Here is a 22,866-nt window from a genome sequence, read left to right as displayed (position 1 = left end):
CATATATCGCATTAAAGAGTGAAACAAAAGTCATAATTTATTGTTTGATGGCCCTGGCCTTTGGAATGCAATATATTGTGTCTAAGCAAATAAAGAAATACAAGAAATCATAAAAGTAGGTTCGAAACGTTCTAAGAAAAGGTTTCTGATTGAAAGGTTTAGATATATGTATACAAAATAGAAAACATGAAACTTATCTTTTGACATTTACAACCAAAAGCAAAATGCATCGAAATTAATTTGTTATATGCGAATGGCCATTTTTGCTATTCTTTATCATTCGTTGTTTCTAAAAATATAAACTGCATTTTTTATCTCCTATCCTTACTCATCTTGACAAAAACATTTTTGCTATCAATATTAATCCTAACACTATCCTTAAAATGTGATACAAAATTATTATCTTTAAGATAAAAGAAAGAAGGTTATTTTGGTTGACTATTAATATCTCAAAAATGTCTATTTTTATTTCATTCTTTAATAACTCAGCATTTATCTATTATGACAATATTTTTAATTTTCACTTATTATCATATGTGGTAATTTGATAAAATCCGTCATAATAAATAATTATACACAAATGTTACATAACGTAAAAAGACAAAGTGACCCATTGCATTGTACATCGCAGAGTTGTTGCGCTTCTATCATAAATTATGCGTTTTATTGGTTTGAATAATAGCACCTATAGTTGCATTTTTTTGGCAATAGGTTTAAATGTAGAATAAGGCAATCGTCCTTTATTAACTTAAATTATAAATTTTCATCAGAAATAAAAAAAATTTGTCTAGAGCTAAAGATCTCATAATTGCTGGTCTAATTTTGTTGCAGTTTTAAGGTTAGCTTTATGAATATGATGGGCTAGGTGAGAAGTAAATAGTTTTTCTATTATAAAAGTTCATTTCATATATTATATCAATTTAAGTATAACACTTATCCATATAATATATTGAATTATAAGCCAACTAATTATTTTCATATACTTTTAATATCATAAATCTGTGATAAATACTCTATTCTAATTTAGAGTTTAAGTATTCAAATCTAATTAATTTTCGATTCGAAAATAAATTTGCATTTAAAAATTAAACTTGTATTATCATAAAGATCTATTAAAAAACAAAAAAAAACCTTACCGTTGAAAGCATTTCCTTGCTTTCAGATGCCTTTCAAGTGATTTTAGTTGTTCTGTATTCCGCTAGATGGGGGTGAGGGAGCCAGGTGCTAACACTCGGAGGGCTAGAACACAACTCATTTATGATAAGCGCTACTCATAAATATACAAATTGCATTTACAACAATTTTTACCAAAAATTGGTCTCTCGTTCAAATTCTTTTTTTATGCCCCTTTAATCTACAAATCTTAACCACGCCCCCCCCCCCCCCCCTATAGGCTCTTGTTTCCGGCAACGTAAACATATTTAAAAAGTTCGGCTTTTCAAGATTTCGCGCGCCGGCCATTGAAGCTTAAAACTTCATTGCGCGATTTCTTATACCCCTCCCCCCCCTCCTTCCCTTCCAAACTTTCTTCCACTCTCTCTCTCTCTATAATTTATACTTTTTTGCTCTCTTAGTTTGTTTTGGTAGATCACGACAACTTAACAAGGACATTCTCATAAAACTGCAAAAGATGAAATTTCAAAAATAAATTCCTTTAATTAATTAAGTCCTACGGATTGTTGACTTATAAAATTTAGAGTTGGCTTTGCTTTTGCTTTGCGAACTCTATTAAAATAATCTTGCAGAAAAAGACAGTCATTTCTGTAAGATTTTTTTTGCTGTAATGTATTTCACTTTTACAGAGCTATCAACAAAATGTTTAAAAATCGTATACAGCTACTTGGAAGCGCATTCAAAAGTACACTTTGCGCGTCCGTTTTCACGCATGGAACCATTACACCACCCCTTTTTAGAACCGTGGCTACATTTTAACCCTAAATGTCCGAATGTCCGTCAGTCAGCTAAATTTAGTGGAAATTTAGTATGGTTTTCTATTTGGCTTTTCAAAATAGACAGCCTCAAGTTTTAGAGATTCCCTAGACTATTAAGAATAAAGTATTTAATTTACTTTGTCCACTGGTCTGTCAGTCATACTAAAAAAAATAAAATAATATATAAAAATAGGTAAAGAACAAACGGGAAAGGTTTCGTGATTTATACGCGTGTCCAGGATTTTTTTTGTGTTTTGCTATTTATGGATGTTGTGGTCTTGATTTTTTTCGTGCTACTTTTCTTTCAAAGCTAAAATACCATCTAACATTCTAACATAACATTTTCCTTATTGTTGATTCAAATCATCAGAACAAATTAATAAATAAAATATAATGTTCTTTATTAGTTTGTATCTAAACTTTAATCAAAACAAAGATGACAATTTTAAAATTTACTAAAATAAGATCAAGATTCATTACGAATTTATTAGAGCAGATGCCTATTGAATATGAAAATCTTTAATGAAAACTTTAGATACTTTTTTTTAATTTTGAAAATTTGAGTACCCTCCCAAGCCTCCCCCAAAACCCCAAACAAAACTATGAAAATGTATATTGTGTAATGTTTTTTTCAAGCATTAAGCTAATAAGAAAAACGATGAAATCTAAAACTCGATTAAGCACCCAAACTAATAGTAAGTCTTTATGAAACTTGGTCAAAATATTTTGAATGTTGACTTGATTAATCACTAAAAAATCCAACTGTTTATCTATATATCAATTCAAATTATTTGATAGAGAATACATTTAGTTGTATGTACATTGTACAAAGAGATGAGCAGGTTTTAAGCTATTTTCACAAGTAGATTAAAGGCTGGTTTATTACTTTGAATATTTCTGTATAAAATAAATGTTTTACCTTTAAACAAAAAATAATTATTTACTTTTATAAATCAATAAATTCAATTAATCCCTCATTAACTTATTAAGTCAACATGTTAATAACCAACCCCTTTCATAATCATCATAATTAATTACAAAACAAACAAAACCTAATAATGTACATAATCAATTTATTTGAATGTTTTATCATAACATGGATGACAGCATCCATTAATAAAAGCGAATTTCTTAAACCATAATGAGGGACAAATAAACAATAACTCTTGTAGAGTGTCAGAACTTGGTAATCAAAACAATAAGTTTTAAGTCTAAACAAAATTGTACATAAATTTAGTTCAAAATTGGGTAAATACAGGGTGCAGAAATAGGACATACTTTTATTTTTAGGATTTGACTATAAAATACCATGTTTATGATATGGGACCTTTTTTAAAGCCAAACTTTTCTATAATTAGGGTCGGTCCGTCTGTACGTCCGTCACAGAGAGTTAGCTCTTTTCGTTAATTTAAACAGGTTAGAATTGTCGTCCTATCAATTCCAAACTTTGCATGATGATTCCTATAGTAGTTAGGTACAAATTAGACAGCGTAGCAACTCTATAAACAATACCAGAATAACCGTACGTCCATTTTAAACATGTCGATATTTAACTTTTTTGACAACAAATTTTTGTATGTTAAAATTATCAGATTCTTCTGATTTTTTGAAAACTGATTCCTATTACAACAAGGTACAATGTTATAAGCGAAGCATCTCTATAAACAAGTCCCAAAATGTAAGTATGTCCTTAAATAGTATCATCTATTAATGCAGTTTTGCAAAAACTTTTCTCAAAATATTGTTTGTACTGATGCATTAATATTCTGCTAATTCAGTTCTGACAATCTACAAGTGTTAATGTTCGTTTGTCCTTTCATTTCAGAGCTTTGCTTTTATGGATGTTGTCATCCTTGTTGTTCTAGGAATCATTATTAAAAAAGCAGATAAATAGCATAATTATATGAAGAAAAACTGTGTTGTGAAAAAGTTTTAAAATCAGCATGTTTTCAATGTACACTATACACATACTATCTGGAAGATTCATTCTTACCTAATTGATATAGGAATCACATGCAAAGTTTGAAATCGATAGGACAATTCTAACATGTTTAAATAAAAAAAGAGAGCTAACTGTTCCGAACGAATGGACGGACGGACCGACCATCATTAAAGAAAAGTTTCGCTCTTAAAAACTGTATAAAGAAACGTATGATAATTAATTTTTTTATGCTTAAGTTAATTATTTTCTGTTGACATGAATCAAACGAATTCTTCTTGTTTCTAGAAGACCCTTCTTAAAACTTTTTAAAAGTTTGCAAAAATAATCGGTGGCGTGCGGTAGGGGCGTTAAAACATCCTCCTTAAAATTCAAATTTTCAAGACCTACCTTAATCCTAATTGTTTCACACACCTATGGTGAATCGCAGAGCACGCCACTGCTTCTAATATTGGAATGACAAGGACGCTTATCTCTTTAATCTGTCTGGCATCCTTTTATGAATGTTCTCGTCCTTGTTTATATGAAATAAATGTTTAGCAGAACTGATAATTATATTTTTTTGCAAATGGGTTTACATATTGAAATGGCCTCTCTCTCTCTCTCTCTCTCTCCCTCTCTCTCTCTCTCTCTCTCTCTCTCTCTCTCTCTCTCTCTCTCTCTCTCTCTCTCTCTCTTTTAATTTATGCTACTATTGTGCGACTTCGCTTCAAACTCTGCTACGATATCGGTGGCGAACTCGCATGCTACCTTTTGCTTGCAATGCCTATTTTTCAACGTTTATCAGGTGGTAATTCATGGCGAATGGGTTTCAAGGTAGCATAGGACTCAGTACATATATTGCACGAGCTCGAAGGCGACTCTATGGCGAAATATCTTGCTGGGTAGGAGTTGTTAATGTTAAGTTTATGCTACTTATACGTGACCAATTTTTTGGTAATGCTGATAAACATTTAACTTGGGTAAACACAAAACAATGTTGGGCCTTAACGGACCTAAATCTAATGGTTTGCATCCTGATTTAAAATACTATCCGTGGAAACTTGCCAAAACTAATTTTCAGCTATTTCACAGACCAATTAGGTAGAAAAAGATGGATCCTCTAATTCCTCATAAAATGAATTAAAATCCCTTTTACAATAGTAAAAGTAGATTAAATCTAAAAAAAAGTAAAATATGATACTAACAAGGATGACAACATCCATAAAAGCGAAGCACTGAAACGGTAGGACAAACCGACATTAATACTTGTATAGTGTCAGAACTGAATAATCAGAATATAAAAGTATAAGAGTCGAAGCAAAATTGTAAGTAAATTTGATGAAAAACTGCCTGATACTGGATAATGTTTATGGACATACTTACATTTTTAGGACTTGGTTATAGAGTTGCTTCGCTTATAATATTGTACTTTGTTGTCCCAGGAATCAATATACCAAAAATCAGATCAAACGGATAATTAAATCACATAAAAATTTGTTGTTAAAAAAGTAGAAAAATCAACATGTTTAAAATGGACGTACGGACATTCTGGTAATGATTATAGTGTTGCTACGCTTTCTAAATCGTACCTAACTACTACAGGAATCACCGTGCAAAGTTTAAAATCTATAAGACAATTCTAACATGCCTAAATTAACGAAAAAAGCTATCTATCTCGGACGGACGGACGGACGGACCGACCCTAATTATAGAAAAGCTTTACTTTTAAAAAGAGATTTTTGGAACCTTATAAGTAAATAATGAAAGGAGTGTTTTACCTTATTTTTATGATAAAAAAATGAATTTTCTACGGTGGCTTATTTTAATAGACAGGGAAAAATAAAAAAAATATTTTCCGTAAAATTAGAAATTACTTGGCAAACAAATTACTTCTTAATGTATATTATATGACAAGATCAATAAAGGTTGATACGTGCTTGTAACAGGTTGTATCAACTATGTCTATTAACAAATATTGATATTTTAGTAATATTTGGTGCATTATAAGTAAGTACTTTTAAAACTGGATAATGTATATTTAAAATAGCAAAGCTTATTTTTTTAAGTAATGGTCAAAGTTTTAAAATAATAGTCATATTTTCATATGCACATAGAATTTATATTCCAGTATGGCTTTGAAACCGATTAATATCCACTGGTTTAGAACCAGTTCTCAGCAATACTGAATAGTCACGATGCAATAAATAACTATTATATTAATAACAGACTAAGCTTCTTTAATAAAACTTGTTGACATTAATAATATTTATTACAGATTCAATGGGTAGATCTAATTATGTATCAACAGCTTGGGAGGTAGTAATAACTATTTTGATACTATTATAGTATGTATGGTTAGCTGATAATCTTGGATATTTTATTCCTATCCCACATTAGTTGATGGAAAAATACACTCCATCCTTATGACATCATTATCTTTACCTTCAGTAGTGGGATATTTAGTGTCCCATTTGCTATTGGTCTCTATGAAAAACAAACGATTCCATGGACTTCAGTTAAAAAAGGAGATATAATTTCGCGTTACGTAAAATCCTGAAAATGTCATAGGGATTGAATATATATTTCCATTCGTTGAAGTACTGCTGGATTTAAGCTAGTACTGAGTACAATGAAAATAAGTAGCATCGAATAAAAAAAAATTTAAATGAAAAATAAAATAAAATATCAATCTTTGTTGACGACTTGGGTCATCTTGCGATCTGCGGACAACTATCTATATTGTAATACTGTACATACATATGTAACATAAATTATGGAAATTTCATGATTTATCCTCTTATATAAGTTTTTTATATATTCATTAATTGAGAACCAAAAGACTTTTAAAGTCCACCAAATTTAAACAAGAACAGTAAACCCATTAGAAAACGCTTAATATTATCTAAGGGAAAATATAATGGGTACATGGCAGATTTACCCCTAGCAAAAATACAGTGATAATACTGTCATAAACACAGTGATTTGACTGTCATAAACTCAGTTTTACTTTCAAATTTACACCTGCATTTTAAGGGGGTATGACAAAAATACAGTTATTGCACTGTCATATTTACAGTTTTGCTGTCAATTATACACAAACTTTTTGTCAAAAACTAAGTGGTTGTATTTTTGCTAGTGGTAAAAGTGACAGCACCCCAATTGACTGGGTATTGGGGGTGTTTGTACATCGGAATTCTCTTTATACCTGAGAACTAATCAATTATTGGTTAAAATTACCATAGTCTAATTTTAGGGATTTCTTGGCAGGACAAATATAATTGGATTAACAAATGCTGGTGAAACAAAATCAGGTGACAATTTTTAAAATTCAGAATTACGTAAATTGCCGCTAAAATGAATAATTCAGGTCTTCTTTAAAAAATACTCGTATATTATTGGATATCTTTTGACAAGGAGACAGTTGGTTCATTTTAGCGGCTAATTAAAAAATACAAAGTTCACCACTCAAAAAAGGAACCAAAAATTTTGATATTTTAAATATGATTTAAGCTGCTGTATAAATGATATATATCAGTAAGTTTGCCCATCACTGCTTTATAGTTATTTTATTTCATATCTACATTTTATATATATACATCATATGTTTATAATCTTTCCTTTTTTTAATAAAAATTTCAATTTACCGTGTCTTAAAGACTTATGGCAGGAATAACCAATAAGCGAAATAAAACTGAAATAATATTTGGGGGGCAAATAGAGAGGTCGTCAATTTTACGATGTGTTGCCCTCCGACGACAGCTGAAAAACACAAATAGGTTTCGTGATTTTTTTCTGAATAAATGATCTTAAAAACTGTACTAATTTATTTACCCTATTATTTGCTGATGACAGTAATTTTTTAATTTCTGGTAAAAACTTTACAGAGATAAAACTGAAACTAAACAATGAACTTAAAAAAATATCTGATTGGTTTAGGAGTAATCAAATGAGCTTAAATCCTGATAAAACTAAAATTATGATATTTAATAAAAACGAAAATACTATTGATTGGAATGCTCTTAATATTAAGCTAAACTTTAACAATGAAAATGAGTTTGATCCTGAGAAAATAAAAATCTTAAATTATGTCAATTCAAGTAGCAATATTCCTGCAATTAAATTCCTAGGTGTATTTATAGATCCTTCTTTAAATTTTAAATATCATGTAGAACATTTACGTAAAAAAATTTCTAGTTCCTTATTTCTTATAAATAGAGCTAAACATATACTGAATTTAGATAGCAACAAAATGCTTTTTCATTCTCTTATAAATAGTCATTTACTTTACTGTTTACCTGCCTGGAGTTGTGGTCTTAAATCTACTATAGAACCATTAATTAAATTGCAAAAAAAGGCAATAAGAATTGTTTTTAGTAAGAAACACATCTCACATACAATGCCTTTATTTAAAAAAATGAATGTCCTTCCTTTACATGAATCAGCTAATTATTTGAAATTATTATTTATGTATGATTTTATAAACAGTAAGCTACCAAGTTCCTTTCAAGGTACATGGCTTCGCCGTAACCAATTACATACCAGAAATCTTAGAAACTCTAATATGTTTGATATTAAAAAACTGAAGTTTAAATCTATTGAAAGATTTCCTAAGTATCATTTTCAAGAATTATGGAATAACCATTGTAATAATGATTTATTAACCCACAATCAACCAAGAAAAAAATTTATTAAAAATCTAAAAGAATCTTTGTTATCAAGCTTAATTCTAGTGTGTAACAACCCATTATGTCAAGAATGTAGATAAATTTATATTTCTTTTCAATATTGTTTGAAATCTGATAAATTAATCAAAACTTATTTGTTGAAAATTTTTTAAAATTTCTATTATTGCAATAATGGTGTGAGACTTGTATGCCCAAATCAATCCTTCCTATTATCATTCTTTCCTCTCCAATATGATTTTTTTATTGCTTATTATCTTTTTTTCTATTTTTTTGTCTTATTTATATGGCCTGTATGAAAACAATGTGTGAATACACATTACTGCATACTCCTAGTTTTTAGGAAACTGCCATTTGGGAAAAAAATATTTTTATAAATTAACCATATCAATAAAATTTGACTGTATATATAAATGTATATAATATTTATTTAATACATTTATGATTGTAGTTTTTTTTCTATGTATGTACACCCAAGAATAATAAATCTAATCTAATAAGTAAGACGAATGGTTAACGGACCCAACATGCAAACTCCTCAGAATGAAAAACTCAAGGCATCAAACTTTTAAATTTATTCAACGTTTCGAGGGCAAAACTGCCCTCATCATCAGGAATTTTTTTCGTCCATGTACATTATTAACAAAACACAAATTGAAAAAAAAAACTAATCTAATAAGTTTTGTTATTGGTATAAGCTGGACTTATGATGTCATTTAAATAATAAAACTATTAATTCAGGAATTAGAAAATGGATTTGGCTCATCTTGTTCACTGTTTTCTTTGCTTTGTAAGTTAAACTCGTTACTTCGCCCCTAGAATCTAGGAGGTCAAAAAATAGCTTAAAACAATTTCAAGATATTATATGGAGCATTTATGAACAGTTCAGCCAATTAAAAAGACAAAAACTTACTGCTTTATATCATAGAGGGATTACTAGTATTTTTATACTTATTTACACCTGTAAAGTCAACTTTTGGACTTTTTAAAGTCTTATAATCATGTACTTCTTTTACTCTTTTACTTTAATTTGTCATCCCAATGCTAATATTTGTTTAGAACCCTGCGGGAGCTTGTAAAATTGTATGAAAACATCAATAAAACTGGAACTCAACTAGAGGAAATTTATTACATTATGCCTAAAACGTTTTACCTTTTTTGATAATTGTAAACAGTCCAGCAATTTCTTAGATCTTGTAGGACACACGAACACACACATACAAACAAATTACTACTTTAGAAATTTTTAAATACTTACAATTCGTTGTTTTTTTCAACTTGAAACAAACTAGTCCAAATACTTGAGAAGAAAATAATTTAGCGGACAAATACTTATGAATGAGCAGTGCATTTGATTTATTCTTTGGTTACAGTGCAAAAAATGTTCCTTGTATATTTTTACTTTAAATCAATTTATTAGTTTCATGCAGTTTTTTTCTATTTGCTTTAATGCAATTTTTGCCGAGCTTTGGTTCAATTGTTTAAATTAATTACATTTTTTCCTTTTATAAGCTACTTTAAAAAAAAAAATTATTGCTTATATTCATTGTACAAACAACTTTTAAGTACACGTTAAAAATTTAGAATATTTTTTTAATATGTAATTTATTTTCAACTAGATGATTTCAAGGCAATCGGTAAGGAACCTTTACATAATATTTGTAAGTGCTTTTAGTATTTTAAGATCAAAGATTTTTCACAATTTTGATTGCAAAACTGGGTGATACAATGTTTTATTCTCATTAACAATACTCTTAAAGCTTTTAACGTTCTTTGACGTTACTTAAAATAAAATTTATAAATAAATTCAAAATAAGGGAAGGGTTCATTTAGCAAACCTCGCGATGGGAAATAATCCCGCGTGGCCCATAACTGCATTCCCTAATATAACCTAAACTAACATGTTCTAAAGTAAAAAACAAACATACAAAAAACTAACCCTCCCCCCTTCTCCTCTACATTATTTTCAATTTATTTATTTCAAATAAGAGGGCTTGGGAGGGGGGGGGGTGGTATCAGTGCTTAAGTGAATGCACCAGCTTCGATTTGATGGATGTCATCTTTTTTTAAATTTTCTTTTTCATCCTTTTTTTTGAACTTAGGAATACTTTCCTGCGGTTACTGTTTGCAACTTTAACAGGTTTTTTAAAAATTTTTAATTCAAATCTTTTGCAATTATCTTATTTTAAGATGATTTAAAAATACAGATGAAATAATAGAAATAATTAGTTTATTTTTAAGGATATCCTGTTCGAACTTAAGGAGTCTTGTCTCTGAATGTCAAAAGGTATATTTTCTTTTGTTAGTTAAATGTATGTATAATAAGTGGATATTGTGACAGGGACATTTTTGTCGTCAATTTAGATTGTTATTATAGTCCTCAGACACGTTCCTCTATGGTTAGGGGAGGGAATGGGGTTAAGTCATAAGGAGGCTGGGGTATCGTTATATAAGCCAGCAAGGAAATACATTTTATGTGGGTAATCAAAAATCTCTCACAATATCCACGTTTTCTATATCCATTGTTGTATAACAGAACAACACAAAAGGTCAACTTTAGGTTTGAATGTACTAAATATTCCTAAACTACCACTAGTTTTTATTTCTCAGTCTTTTTCTAGAAGTCTTAATTATGTATTTACATGTGTGGATCTACTCCGAATAGAAATATATTTGTGATTTTATTTGAAATTGCTCCTGGAAACATAATTATTTTAAAGGACCCTGAAAGCTGCTCTGACTTTGATGTTGAAAAATTGCTTTACTACAGCCAATATGCATGTGGTAATGGTAGGGATTTAATTATCAAATTAGATATGGAAGGTTTTATTTCTTTGAAAAGAAAAAATATCACGTTTTTACTTTTGTTATGCTTGATAAGAAGTTAAATTTAATAGATAAGATTTTAATCAAAAATTTAACTTGAACTTTTACTTATTTTATCTTACGACAAAAATAATTTTCTTATTACTGAATTTGTTAAGATAAACTATAATTTAAAAAAATAAATTAAACGTTGAAAAACTGGAAAGGTTTGGTGAATATTTTATAATATTGACGTAAAATCTGCAAAAATAGACAAATTCCCTCTAGTTCTATGTTTAATGATATTGTTATAGAAGCAGGACAACCAGCCCGTAGAAAGCGCCAAGCTCCATCTGATTCTGGTCCTGGTCCTGGTCCTATGTTTAATCAGGACACTCCAGAACTAACAGAACAGGTATTGTATTAAATAACGGAAGAATATTATACCCCCTCCCCCCATTTATGCTTTTACACACTGTCATTAAGAAATTAAGGTAAAGATTGGGGTACTTTTGCCCTGAGCCTAACTTTGAAGTGCTTCCCATCACCTCATATAACCACACCTAAAGTTTAGAAATAAACATAAACCGCAGATAACCCCCTTCGTTCGAACGATACATCACTGCGAGCGGCGAATCTTTTATACTATATTATTTCACAAAGCTAAAGGAACATAACTATTTATAGCTGCCTTATTGTTTTGAAATATAAATTTACTACAATTAATACATTTTTATAATTAAGGAAAATAAGTTTATGCAATTCTACATGAATTTTTCTGATACACGGAGACAATTTCTTGGACAGTCTTTTGACACCCTGATCAAGGAGTGTGTATTCAATGAAAGAGACTGTTTAAATAAAACGTAAGTATGCGAATCAAAAGCGAAGCTTTTCCGTAACTAGGATTGGCCTGTCCTTAAAGGATAGCTCTTATTGTAATTTAGGCATGTTAGAATTGTCTCTTCAGTTTCAAACTTTACATGATGATTCCTGTAGCAGTAAGATACGATAAAGAAAGCATATCAATTCTAAAGTCGTTTCTGAAAAGTCTGTACGTCCATTTAAAACATGCTGTTTTTTTAATTTTTGGAATAAAAATTTTTGCTAAAATAATTTTTTGGAATAATGTTCCTAGGACAATGAGGTACAATATCATAAACGTAACACCTATAAAAAGTCCTTAAAGTATAACTATTAATTTAACAGTATCCTGTATTAAACAGTTTTGCAACCAATTTACTTACAATTTTGTTAAAACTTATACATTCATATATATTCTTCATTTCAGTTCTGACACTCTACAAGCGTTGTTATCATCCTTGTTTGTTTCTATAGAAAAAATTCTCTTTACTTACTTTACTTCATGAAAGCTATCTAACACATTGCCCCATAAATTGTAAAAAAAAAGGAGACTATATGCATTATGATATGATGTTATATAATCAAACATTTATGATTTATCAATACACATAAAAATAAGAAGAATTAAAGGGCATTCAAGATTCACAGTAGCACTATGTAAGTAGTAGTCCGGTGCTATAATGCGAAAATTTTTTTTTTGCAAATATACTTTTGTAAAGGAATAAATCTTATCAATAGAACTAATATTTCAGGAATTATTACAAAAATTCTGACCGCTCATAAATCAATACTAAACGGATTTAGATATTGGCATGTTGAGAAATGAACGAAACTCACATAACAATAAGCAATATCGTTTGTCTTTTTACCAGCTTTTTAAGATAAGGTCAGGTCAATTGCCTAGCATATGATGTTGGTGCTTTCCCACAAAGTGCAGGTTGAGCAGTGATAATATCTATCATATTTTTTTTTAAATGAATATAAGAGGAGGGGGAGTTGTTTCTATGACTAACCTCTATGGGGGCCCAAAACCCTTAGTGCTTAGTACTCAATTTAACCTACCCTAATCTAACCCAAAGCAATAAACAAATAAACGAAAACTTTCCGTTATTTTCAATTGCTTTCAAAATAAGTTTGGGGTGGTGTTATTAGTGCTCCAGAGAGAACTGTGATAGCGTCATTACTTTAAAGTGACAGACGAAGACACCCTAGTCAGAGAGTTGCTGCGCTTTTTAAGAAATTAATTCAAAATCAGCTTTGATTGGCATTACTTTCCCCTAAAATCAATTATTTCTGGTATTTTAGTACGTTTCTTGGAATAATACTTTTTTTTATATTTTTTAGTTTATTTCTTGTTTCCACGACTCCCAAATATGGCAACTGTTACACCTTTAACCAAGCAATTAATTACAAGGTAAAAATGTTTTATTCACGATAATTGAATTGAATTAATAACGAAAACAATTATGTACAAGAGATGCAAAGAATTTAAAAATGAAAAATAAATTGAATTTGGTATCTGACTCGAGGTTCCTACAAATGTCTTAACATAGTTCATTAATTGCTAACTAAAAAAATTCTGCTTTGACTTGTTTTGTGAGTATACATGTGATGAGTCATGTCACTGCTAACAGCTATATTACTAATAAAAAAAAATTAGCTCTTTTACTAAACTTTGCAATGTAACATGTTTAAGGATCCATTGGCAGGTAAAAGATTGATGTCCCAAACTGGAAATAATTTTGGTCTCAGACTTGTATTGAATTTGGAACAGGTAGATTTAATAAAAATATGTGTCTACACTTTTCCTTCTAAGAGAAAGAAACGTAGCATTAGCTATTACCATATCAAAATTTAGTTAAAGGTGTGATGCAAAATTTGGCATTAGGATTGGCAATTTAAAATGACCAAATCCAATAAAATTTCCCGGTCTATCCAAGGAGTTAGGTTTTCCCTAGTCTTACATAGATGTAAAGAAATATGTGAGACTAATGAAATATGACTCCTTGGACAGCCCAAGAAGATATGGGCCATAATTAGAGGTTAGCCCACTCAGAGGCGTCCAAGCTTTTTTTTGGGGGGGGGGTTAAAATTTTTTAAAGGGGGGGGTGGGGAATTTGGTTTTGGGGGTGGTAAAATGGCGCGCAAAGCGCGCCGCAAATTACCCTCCCTGAAATCTGTTGGCAGGGGTAAATTTTGTTTACTCCCCCCAAAATTTAACCCCGTGGTAAAAATTTTGGGGACGGTAATTTAAATCTTAATAAATATTTAGTATTAAAAATGCGCGCGAAACGTTTGGGGGGGTTATATGGCACCCCCAAATTCGTTTGGGGGGTGGGTATTTCCCACTTTACCCCCCCCCCCCCCTTTTACGTCTATGAGCCTGATATTCCTAAGAAGAAACATCAAATAATACGTCTGGTAAATGTTAATAGCCACAGTAAGAATGTATGCTATCCTTCCTCTTTAAAACTGTACTTCCATTTTGATTTACTTTCAGTTTGCAAGAATATCAAACTAAGTTTAGTTTCAGTGGAATGCTGGAAAATTAATCCTTAAAATACAAAGTATAAAGGTTGATTTTTTATTTCGTGAATTTGAATAGTTTTGTGATTTACCTTGTTGTAGAAAGATTATATGATGACTGGATTGACTCAAAGTGCTGGAATAAGGTAAGATAAAAAATACAATGCAATTATTGCTCCTTTAATCAGGAAGACACAGTTTAAATAGTCCATCAAGATCAAAATATTTACTTTTTTTTAAATTTAAAAATTTTATGTTATTCTCACCATAATGTATACATACCTATGTCTTATTAAAATATAATTTGCTTTCAAAATAAGATAACATTATTTTATACAACCTTTTATTAAAGATATACTATACTTTGTTGTCATACATATTTGAAATTTGATTACACCTTGAATATAGGTTTACAGTTCACTCCAGCCAAGTTCAGTCCAGTCCTGATAATCTTGGTTTAGATCTTCATCCAGCTACTACAGCTATGGTTGCTCTTAAACAGGTATAGTCCTGATAATCATGGTTTAGATATTCATCCAGCTACTACAGCTATGGTTGCTCTTAAACAGGTATAGTTCTGATAATCATGGTTTAGTAAAGTCCTGATAATGTTGGTTTATATATAATATAGCTATGGTTACTCTTAAAGTATAGTTCAGATACTCTTGATATAGATCTGTATCTAGCCACTACAGCTATGGTTACTCTTAAACAGGTATAGTTCTGTTACTTTTAGTTAGAGATTCATCCAGGTATGATATCTCTTCTTAATGGTAGAATTTACTATGATCTAGTGTAAACTAGACCTGATACTCTTGGTTCATAGCTAATCTAGCTACAAATCTGTGGTTATTCTGTTGAAGCTGCATTTATTTTGGAAGCTCGAAAAAGTGACTCCACATATTATGACGTCATACGATAGAATAGCCAATGAGAGGCCAGTATACCCCAATGGTAAATTTTATGCTGGCCTCTTATTGGTTATTCTATCGTATGACATCATAATCTGTGGAGTCACTTTAACTTGTGCTATTACTGCTTTCTTTTTCTCATAATCAATTATAAAAATAGCTAACTGGCTATCTTATCTTTAAACAATTGACAACTGCTTAGAAAGTATTTATTTGATGATTTTAAAAACCTATAAATTTTAGGTTAACTATAGCAGACTGCCTTACCCCTACAAAACCGACTGTATGTCTACCTGGGACCATACTGACTATACAATCTTCAATAGCTCCAAAATTTGGCCATACTCCATTGCTGTAAGTTATATTTTTTTAGTAATTGTATATTTTGAGGATGGGATATTTAGCTTGAGAAAATCTATTTTGCCTTCATAGTTTGTACATTCATCAATAATTAATTTATTTTGAAGGAAAACTATAATGTTTTTTTTTCAAAAAATTTTTATTTAAATAATCATCCTAACATAATAATTATTTAGAAATGCAAAAGATACTGCATATTGCATGAAGTAATAGAAAGGTGACATATTATTAAATTAAGTAATTTCATTGTTCATGATAATTCAAAGTTTTATCTAAAAAAGTTAAAAAGAAAACTATTTTACTGGGAAAATCATTTTGTGTGCAAAACAAACCAGAAAGAAAAACCATTGAACCAACGCATATAAAGTATGCAAAAAATAATCTACTATATTTTTATTTTAGTTGCAAGTGTTTCCATCCTTTGTATGTAGATATAGACAGTGATAAATTAGGAAATCCACCCTGCAACCTAACTACAAGTTGTAAGTAATTTCATCTAATGCTCTACACTGTTAAAAAATATTTTTTTTTTAGCATCAGATAATATTATATATTCTTCACATTAATGTATAGTATCAATCTGTACGTTCTATGAAAAAAACCTTATTACGATACAAGGAAGATTCCAATACTGTATTGAGTATTACTTAGTGTTCTATGGAGTAACATGTAGTACTAAATAATGTATTTGTCTGTATAGTATTATCCAATATGCTCTTTGGAATATTATTCAATACGGTAGAAGTAAATTTTTAATACTCTCCTTCGCAATTTTTGATACCCTCTATCATAATTTTTGATACTCTGTAGAGTATGAAACTGTTTTACTTTGGATGAAAGATCAGTTTATAATATATGATTATTATATGTACATATACATTTTATTATATCAACAAACATACCAAGCAGAGCCATAAAACATTAATTTAAATGTAAATCTAGTAAAAAAAATAACTTTAAAGATGTTTAGGACTAAACATGATCCTTAAAAATAAAAACTATGGTCAGCCATAATTACAAAAATCAAAACTATAAATCTGAGCATAAATTGTTACATTTCGTCTTTGTCTAAAACGACAAAGCATAGAAACACTTCCATGAGAGGTGTGCACAAATGGTGTCTGTTTCAATTATTCTTTACAGTACAGATTCGTACCCTAGAAGGTATGAATAGTTACTATTTTAATAAACTATTCTCTTGCGTATTGTCTGATACTCTACAGCGTATCAAATAGTACTAAATTAATAAACATTTCTACAGCGTATTTTCCAGTACCCTAGAGTGTATCAAATGATACTATTTTAATAAACATTTCTGTAGCGTATTTTCCAGTACCCTAGAGCGTATCAAATAGTACTATTTTAATAAACATTTCTGTAGCGTATTTTCCAGTACCCTAGAGCGTTTAAATCGATACTAAAAAATGTATGGGTTCTGTATAGTAATAATTATTGTGTTAAATAGTATTACATAGTGTTATATATTAATTATATAGTTGTAGCGTACTTACAAGTCCGATACTCTCCAGAGTATCAATTGATACTAAATAAAAAAATATTTTTAACAGTGTACCCAACAAAATTGCAAAATTCACTCATTTCTTTAATCAGTGTTAATCATTTGAAACACTATTATACTTACAAAAAAAAATAACTGTTTTGTATATTTTCAATTAATATGTGTTATCATTTTAATGTTGCTATTGCATTTGTAATTAATCAAAAATGTCCTTAATTTAAGAAAAACTTGATTTAAGTTAAACTTTTATTCTTTTTTAGCTGAAAATTACATCTGCATCCAAAAGATTATGACTGAATTTGATGCCTCTAACAGGTGAGTATAATTCAAGAAACATAAGATATACTAACATTCATTTAGCAACATATTACAAGCAACTCTACAACCTGTTTCAAAATCCTGTGTAAAAATGTCAAATGTGCCTGATATAGCTGAAATTATTTCCACCTCACTTTAGATTAGGGCATATTTATAATTGTTCTTTTTTCATTTCTATGAGAACCTGCACCTGTCAACCATCATGTGAAGAAACGGATTATGAAATCACAATGAGCAACAGTATGTGGCCTTCTACGCAGTATAAGGATTGGTTTTTTTTTGTAAAGAACATGTCCTAACTTTTATGATTTTTGTTTAACCCATTAGTAACGAGCTCCCAAAGTTCAAAGTTTTGATTCGCCCGGGTTCAACAAAAAATAATCAATAATTACTCAATAGAATTAAAAAAGTAAGGTGTCAAATTAAAGATCTTACTATTTTTGTTCATAATGGCAATTTTCTTTTTTTTTGTTGCGTTTTAGTACCTTAAAACCAACTTAATTTCTTTTAAAAACTTAAATTACTTTAAAAATAAGAGGTCTCCAAAAAAAACCGATTGCATATATAAATTCTATGGATCATTTTACATCTACTACTTACTAAAAGCACTGACTAGCTATTTTTTTTTAAATCACAAAAGTTAGGACATGTTTTTTTTAACTTTTTTGTATTTCAGAATAATTATATAAAATAATCGTGAAACTAGAAAAAAAATTATAGAGTAGTTAAGTCATTACCAATGGAATGACTTATTAATATTTCTAATTTTAGACTGCAGCTATCAATGCCTACATAGGCCAACCTACTGCTGCAGGTAATATTTAAGACTTAAAAGTAATTTATTTCTTAAAGCTAAAAGAAGAAGATTAAATGGTCCAATTTGATACATCTAGATTCAAGTACGACTGCTCAATCATCACAGACTCCTCCAACTCAAGCCGTGCAAGGTGCAACTATGGAAACTGTTACATCAACAACAGTGTCTGCTGTAAGCTTATCTACTTTAGGTAGCACTGTTGATTCTACTTCTACACAAGGACCTTCTCAATCCAGTACTTCAGAAGCTGTGTCTAGTGGATTAACTTCAGAAATAACATTTACAACAGCAGACTCAGCAGGAACTACACTAGGGCAGTTTGCAGATGAAACAACAGCAAATACTAATCTAAAATCAACAACTGTAGCAACCACTTCTGTATTAACCACAGGTTTACAATCAACTACTTCTTTACAATCCACAACTATTCCACAGTCTATTGCAACAACACAGACAACAACTACTTTTCAACCAACAACAGCTGGAACAACATCAGCATCTACACTAGCATCAACTGTTAGCAATTACCTTACAACTGGATCAACAACAGCTTCTTCTTTAGAGACAACAACTGCAACAACATCGTTAGTCACTGATATAACAACTACATCAAGTTTATCATCCCAAGTCCCTTCAGCACCTACTACATCAACACAATCCTTAACAGTACAAAGCAGCAATTTCAATTTTGTAAGAAGGAAAAGACAACTGTCCCAAAGTGGAACACAACCCCAGGCTGAAAGTATATCAACTGAATCTGGAAGTACAAGTTCTCAGAGTGGAAGTTCAACAACTCCATGTAGTTCCTGTGCAACCACGAGTGCTAGAACAACAACCACAAAAAGTACTGCAAATGCGAAGCCTGACATAAGGTTTGTTTAGTTATTAAAAAGAAACAAGGATGATTGCGTCCAATAGTAGCAAATTCGTTTTCAGATTAATAGAATGAAAAAGAGTTTGTTGTTTATACAAAATGAAAATCCAGCTAGAGAGTAGTATTACTGTCAGACAGAGGCAGAGACAGACATTTTTACTCAAAGAGTAGCTTAAATACTAAAAAGGCTTTAAAGAACATCATTCAATTCCTTATATAAAAATAAGAATGAAAATCATATTTTTGCAATTATTATTTATATTATAGTGAAAATCTGATAAACTTGAACATTTACATGGCTACTCTGGATACAAAAGTTGTTGGAGAATATGCAATTTATTCTGTAAGTTATAGATTATTCTAATATTAAAATTTTCTTTTATTAGAGCTTAACTAAATAAAATCAACCATAAGTACTATGTTAACTTCGGACTTTAGAGCAAAGCTTTTTTGATTTTGTGTTTTCTATAGTAAGATCTGTTAGCTTTTAAATCTAGTTTTATAGGTACGAGAACTGATATTTTTTCAATGCTATGCTTCATATTAATTATATTATTCTTGTCTTATTATCATTATTTTATATCTTTAAAAACCATTTAAGGTTGGAGATGGCTCCTTGTTTGCAGCTCTTGGAGGTGTTTTCTCACTTTATCTTGGAATCTCAGTACTGGGTCTATTTGAATTCCTAGGTATTATTTTCAAACAAGAATAATCTTAAGATTCAACTTTTAAATATAGTGCTGTGACTCGTGGCAATTAGCAGGTTAACCTCATCTAAAACCACATTATAACTAAAGACGTTGAAAATTGGTAATATGAATTCCCACACCTTAGAAGAGAGGCACTTCATTACCATGCAATTACCAGTTGCAATTTCCCGAAAAGGTCTTAAAATCAAAGAGTTGGTTGTCTGCAATACTTAATAGGTCGGACACAAGGGTTGTACCAATCGACCCTCAATATTAGTTAGGGAATAGACATAAACAATTTTGTCAATATATGATTATATCTATATTTATTGTAGCTAAATTTATTCATAAATATCTTTCACAGAAGAAATTTGAAAATTATAAAAATAATTTGTCTATGGTATTAATATTTCTCGTATTTATTCGAATTCGGTGGATAGGAACCGGTTCTCATCAATACGAAAAAACTAAATCTAGCATCGTATTATATCCAGCTTTCTACGAATATAAAAATTTACAATCATAAGATCTTATAATTGTACATTCTATATCCGCGGAAAGCCGTTTATAATACGATGCGAGAAATAAATATTATTTTATTTAGAGTTTCTAGTGGACTTATTCATGAGCACAATCAGATTAATGACCAATACTAGGACAGAAAGAATTTAATATTAATGTAATATTACCCTCTGTCATTTATGAAAATATAAATGTATTTATATAAGGATTATATAATAATTCAAATAAATAGCTCTATAATATAAGCAATACTGATTAATTTAATCACAATAAAAATTTTATAATAAAATTTTTATAATAATATAACATATTATATATAATTGCAATAGTCTACTTTGTTTTTTAAACAATAAAAAATGGAAATTTATAATATGCCTAAATTTTCTCAATTTTTAGTTTTTCCTATTTTTTTAGGGAGGAGTAGGTTGCGCAAAAAGTTGTGAGTTTTGAGGCTTAAAAATGGTAGTAGAACGATGATATTTACTAAATATGTGTATTCCGTATTGAAAAGAACTATAGACACAGTTTTAGTCCCTTTCGTGACATCGCTCCATAAGGGGCGATTTGTCGTATTTTTAAAATGGCTTTTTATAGGTTATTTTGGGTTAGGTTAGGTTATATTGGGTTAGGTGATTGCCCCACAGGGTTAGGTAATTGGCCCCGCAGAGCCCCCCGCAGGAACTAGAAATAGGAGAAAACCTACTGTTAAAAATACAAAGAATCGCCCCATAAGGAGCGATGTTTTTTTCTAAAAAGTTAACATACATTTTTATCGTTCTACTACTGTTTTTAACTTAAAACTCACAACATTTACGGATTTTTATCGCAACCTAGTCCTCCCTTTTTCATTTCATCTTTATTTTTTTTGTATGAAGATATAAATATAAAATTATATTAGTATTATTATTTTGTAACAGTAATACTTGATTCATTCTTGTTTGTGGTAGCTTCAGAAGTGTCAGTTCCATTCAGGATATCAGGTTTAACCTGTTTATTATACTTAGACAGGTCAATATCTCTGTACTCTTTGGGCAGAAACATAAACATGTTCATGTCAATTGCAAAGGTCCTGAAAACAAATTTTGTTTTGATGTCACAGAAAAGCAGTGGTGTGCACTGAGTTCTTCCGTGGAAAGATTGCTTAAGCACCCAAAAACTTTTACACCCATATAAATGAAAATTGAGAGGGTGTGGGCTTCAACGGGTGTAATATACAGACATCAAGATAGGTGTTATTTTGATGTAAGAGGGATATGTGACTTTTTTTACATTGACACTCCCCTCAGCTGTATTATTGGTAAATACCTAGAGTGTATTAGTGTATTAGCCTGTCCCGGATTTGAAAAATTTTGTTAAATTTTTGCCCCCAGCCAAAATATGGTTGATTTATGCAAAATATTTCTTGTGTAATGCAAAAATTGCAACGATACAAGTACTGCAAAGTTTTTCAAATGTGCAAAAAAACAGTTTTTAGTGCCTTTTTAAGGCTTTTGTACCATACCAATTTTAAAGGTTTTTACAAAATTTCAATTCCAGTGTGTCGATTTAAACCTGAAATTAACCAAAAAAATGGGGGCAGCCCCGATTATAATATATGTAGGTGTAGCAAGTAATCTTCCAAAGTCAAAATTGTCAAAATTGCATACGAGTTTCAACTCTACATTAACCTGTCCCGGATTTGAACAATTGTGTTAAAAGTTTGGTCCCCAACCAAAACATGGTTGATTTATGCAAAAACAATGCAGAATATTTTTTCTGTAATGCAAAAATTGCAACGGTACAAGCACTTTGAAATTTTGAGGCCAACCCCTTATGGAGGTAAAAAATTCATTGCATCAAAACTATGGCTTCATGGTGCTCCAAGGAAAGGCCTTGAGGAGTAGAATCATAAACTTTTGTCCGTTTCAAAATATCTCGTTCTTAGCCTGAGAAAATCACCAAAAACACCAAAAAACTTCTACAAATTGGACAATTCTCAATAAACTCTAAAAAATGGTGGTTTTTACGTCATTTCTAAAGCTAGGAACGAGATATTTTGAAATGAACAAAAGTTCCTGATCTACTCCTCAAGGCCTTTCCTAGGAGCACCATGAAGCCATAGTTCTAATGCAATGAATTTTTGACCTC

General features: G+C 30.2%; 4 protein-coding genes across 5 annotated transcripts in view; 2 read left to right on the top strand and 2 right to left on the bottom strand.

The window, feature by feature from the left end:
• Positions 1-1,293, bottom strand: part of LOC145319365 (uncharacterized) — a 61,398-nt gene extending 60,105 nt beyond the window's left edge. For both annotated transcript variants that reach the window (XM_080161466.1, XM_080161467.1), the window contains exon 1: positions 1,137-1,293. In XM_080161466.1, the coding sequence (XP_080017592.1) occupies positions 1,137-1,148 (12 nt within the window). In that variant the 5' untranslated portion in view covers positions 1,149-1,293. The remainder of the gene's footprint in view (positions 1-1,136) is intronic.
• Positions 1,294-6,124: 4,831 nt separating this feature from the next.
• On the top strand, positions 6,125-18,662 carry LOC145320125 (degenerin unc-8-like). The gene is made up of 20 exons (XM_080162565.1): positions 6,125-6,168; positions 7,106-7,163; positions 9,276-9,324; positions 9,594-9,654; positions 10,154-10,171; positions 10,637-10,674; positions 10,776-10,821; positions 11,255-11,324; positions 11,654-11,754; positions 12,084-12,205; positions 13,548-13,617; positions 13,900-13,977; positions 14,832-14,875; positions 15,138-15,231; positions 15,884-15,994; positions 16,177-16,217; positions 16,403-16,482; positions 17,780-17,834; positions 18,019-18,118; positions 18,609-18,662. Exons 1-20 carry the CDS (start codon positions 6,133-6,135, stop codon positions 18,660-18,662), a joined length of 1,326 nt encoding a protein of 441 aa, XP_080018691.1. The 5' UTR covers positions 6,125-6,132.
• On the top strand, positions 18,512-20,955 carry LOC145319364 (uncharacterized). Its single transcript, XM_080161465.1, has 5 exons — positions 18,512-18,651; positions 18,731-19,526; positions 19,796-19,871; positions 20,130-20,217; positions 20,822-20,955. Exons 2-5 carry the CDS (start codon positions 18,793-18,795, stop codon positions 20,887-20,889), a joined length of 966 nt encoding a protein of 321 aa, XP_080017591.1. The 5' UTR covers positions 18,512-18,651; positions 18,731-18,792; the 3' UTR covers positions 20,890-20,955.
• LOC145319362 (carbohydrate sulfotransferase 11-like) overlaps positions 20,527-22,866 on the bottom strand; it is a 21,000-nt gene continuing 18,660 nt past the window's right edge. The window contains exon 15 of the mRNA XM_080161464.1: positions 20,527-21,808. Within this exon, the coding sequence (XP_080017590.1) occupies positions 21,643-21,808 (166 nt within the window). The 3' untranslated portion in view covers positions 20,527-21,642. The remainder of the gene's footprint in view (positions 21,809-22,866) is intronic.

Source organism: Acartia tonsa, chromosome 5 (genome assembly GCF_053477335.1).
Source record: "Acartia tonsa isolate MP-2025a chromosome 5, ASM5347733v1, whole genome shotgun sequence".
Lineage (NCBI taxonomy): Eukaryota > Metazoa > Arthropoda > Copepoda > Calanoida > Acartiidae > Acartia > Acartia tonsa.
The sequence above is the reverse complement of the archived record's forward strand: the minus strand, read 5'-3'. Positions and strand labels throughout refer to the sequence as shown.

Coding starts and splice junctions, on each gene's coding strand:
- LOC145320125 (XM_080162565.1), top strand. CDS start 6,133: ATGGGTAGATCTAATTATGTATCAACAGCTTGGGAG. Junction 16,218..16,402: donor TTGCATGAAGTAATAGAAAG/GTGACATATTAT, acceptor TTTTTATTTTAG/TTGCAAGTGTTTCCATCCTT. Junction 16,483..17,779: donor CTGCAACCTAACTACAAGTT/GTAAGTAATTTC, acceptor ATTCTTTTTTAG/CTGAAAATTACATCTGCATC.
- LOC145319364 (XM_080161465.1), top strand. CDS start 18,793: ATGGAAACTGTTACATCAACAACAGTGTCTGCTGTAAGCTTATCTACT. Junction 19,872..20,129: donor GAGAATATGCAATTTATTCT/GTAAGTTATAGA, acceptor AAACCATTTAAG/GTTGGAGATGGCTCCTTGTT. Junction 20,218..20,821: donor GGGTCTATTTGAATTCCTAG/GTATTATTTTCA, acceptor TATTTTATTTAG/AGTTTCTAGTGGACTTATTC.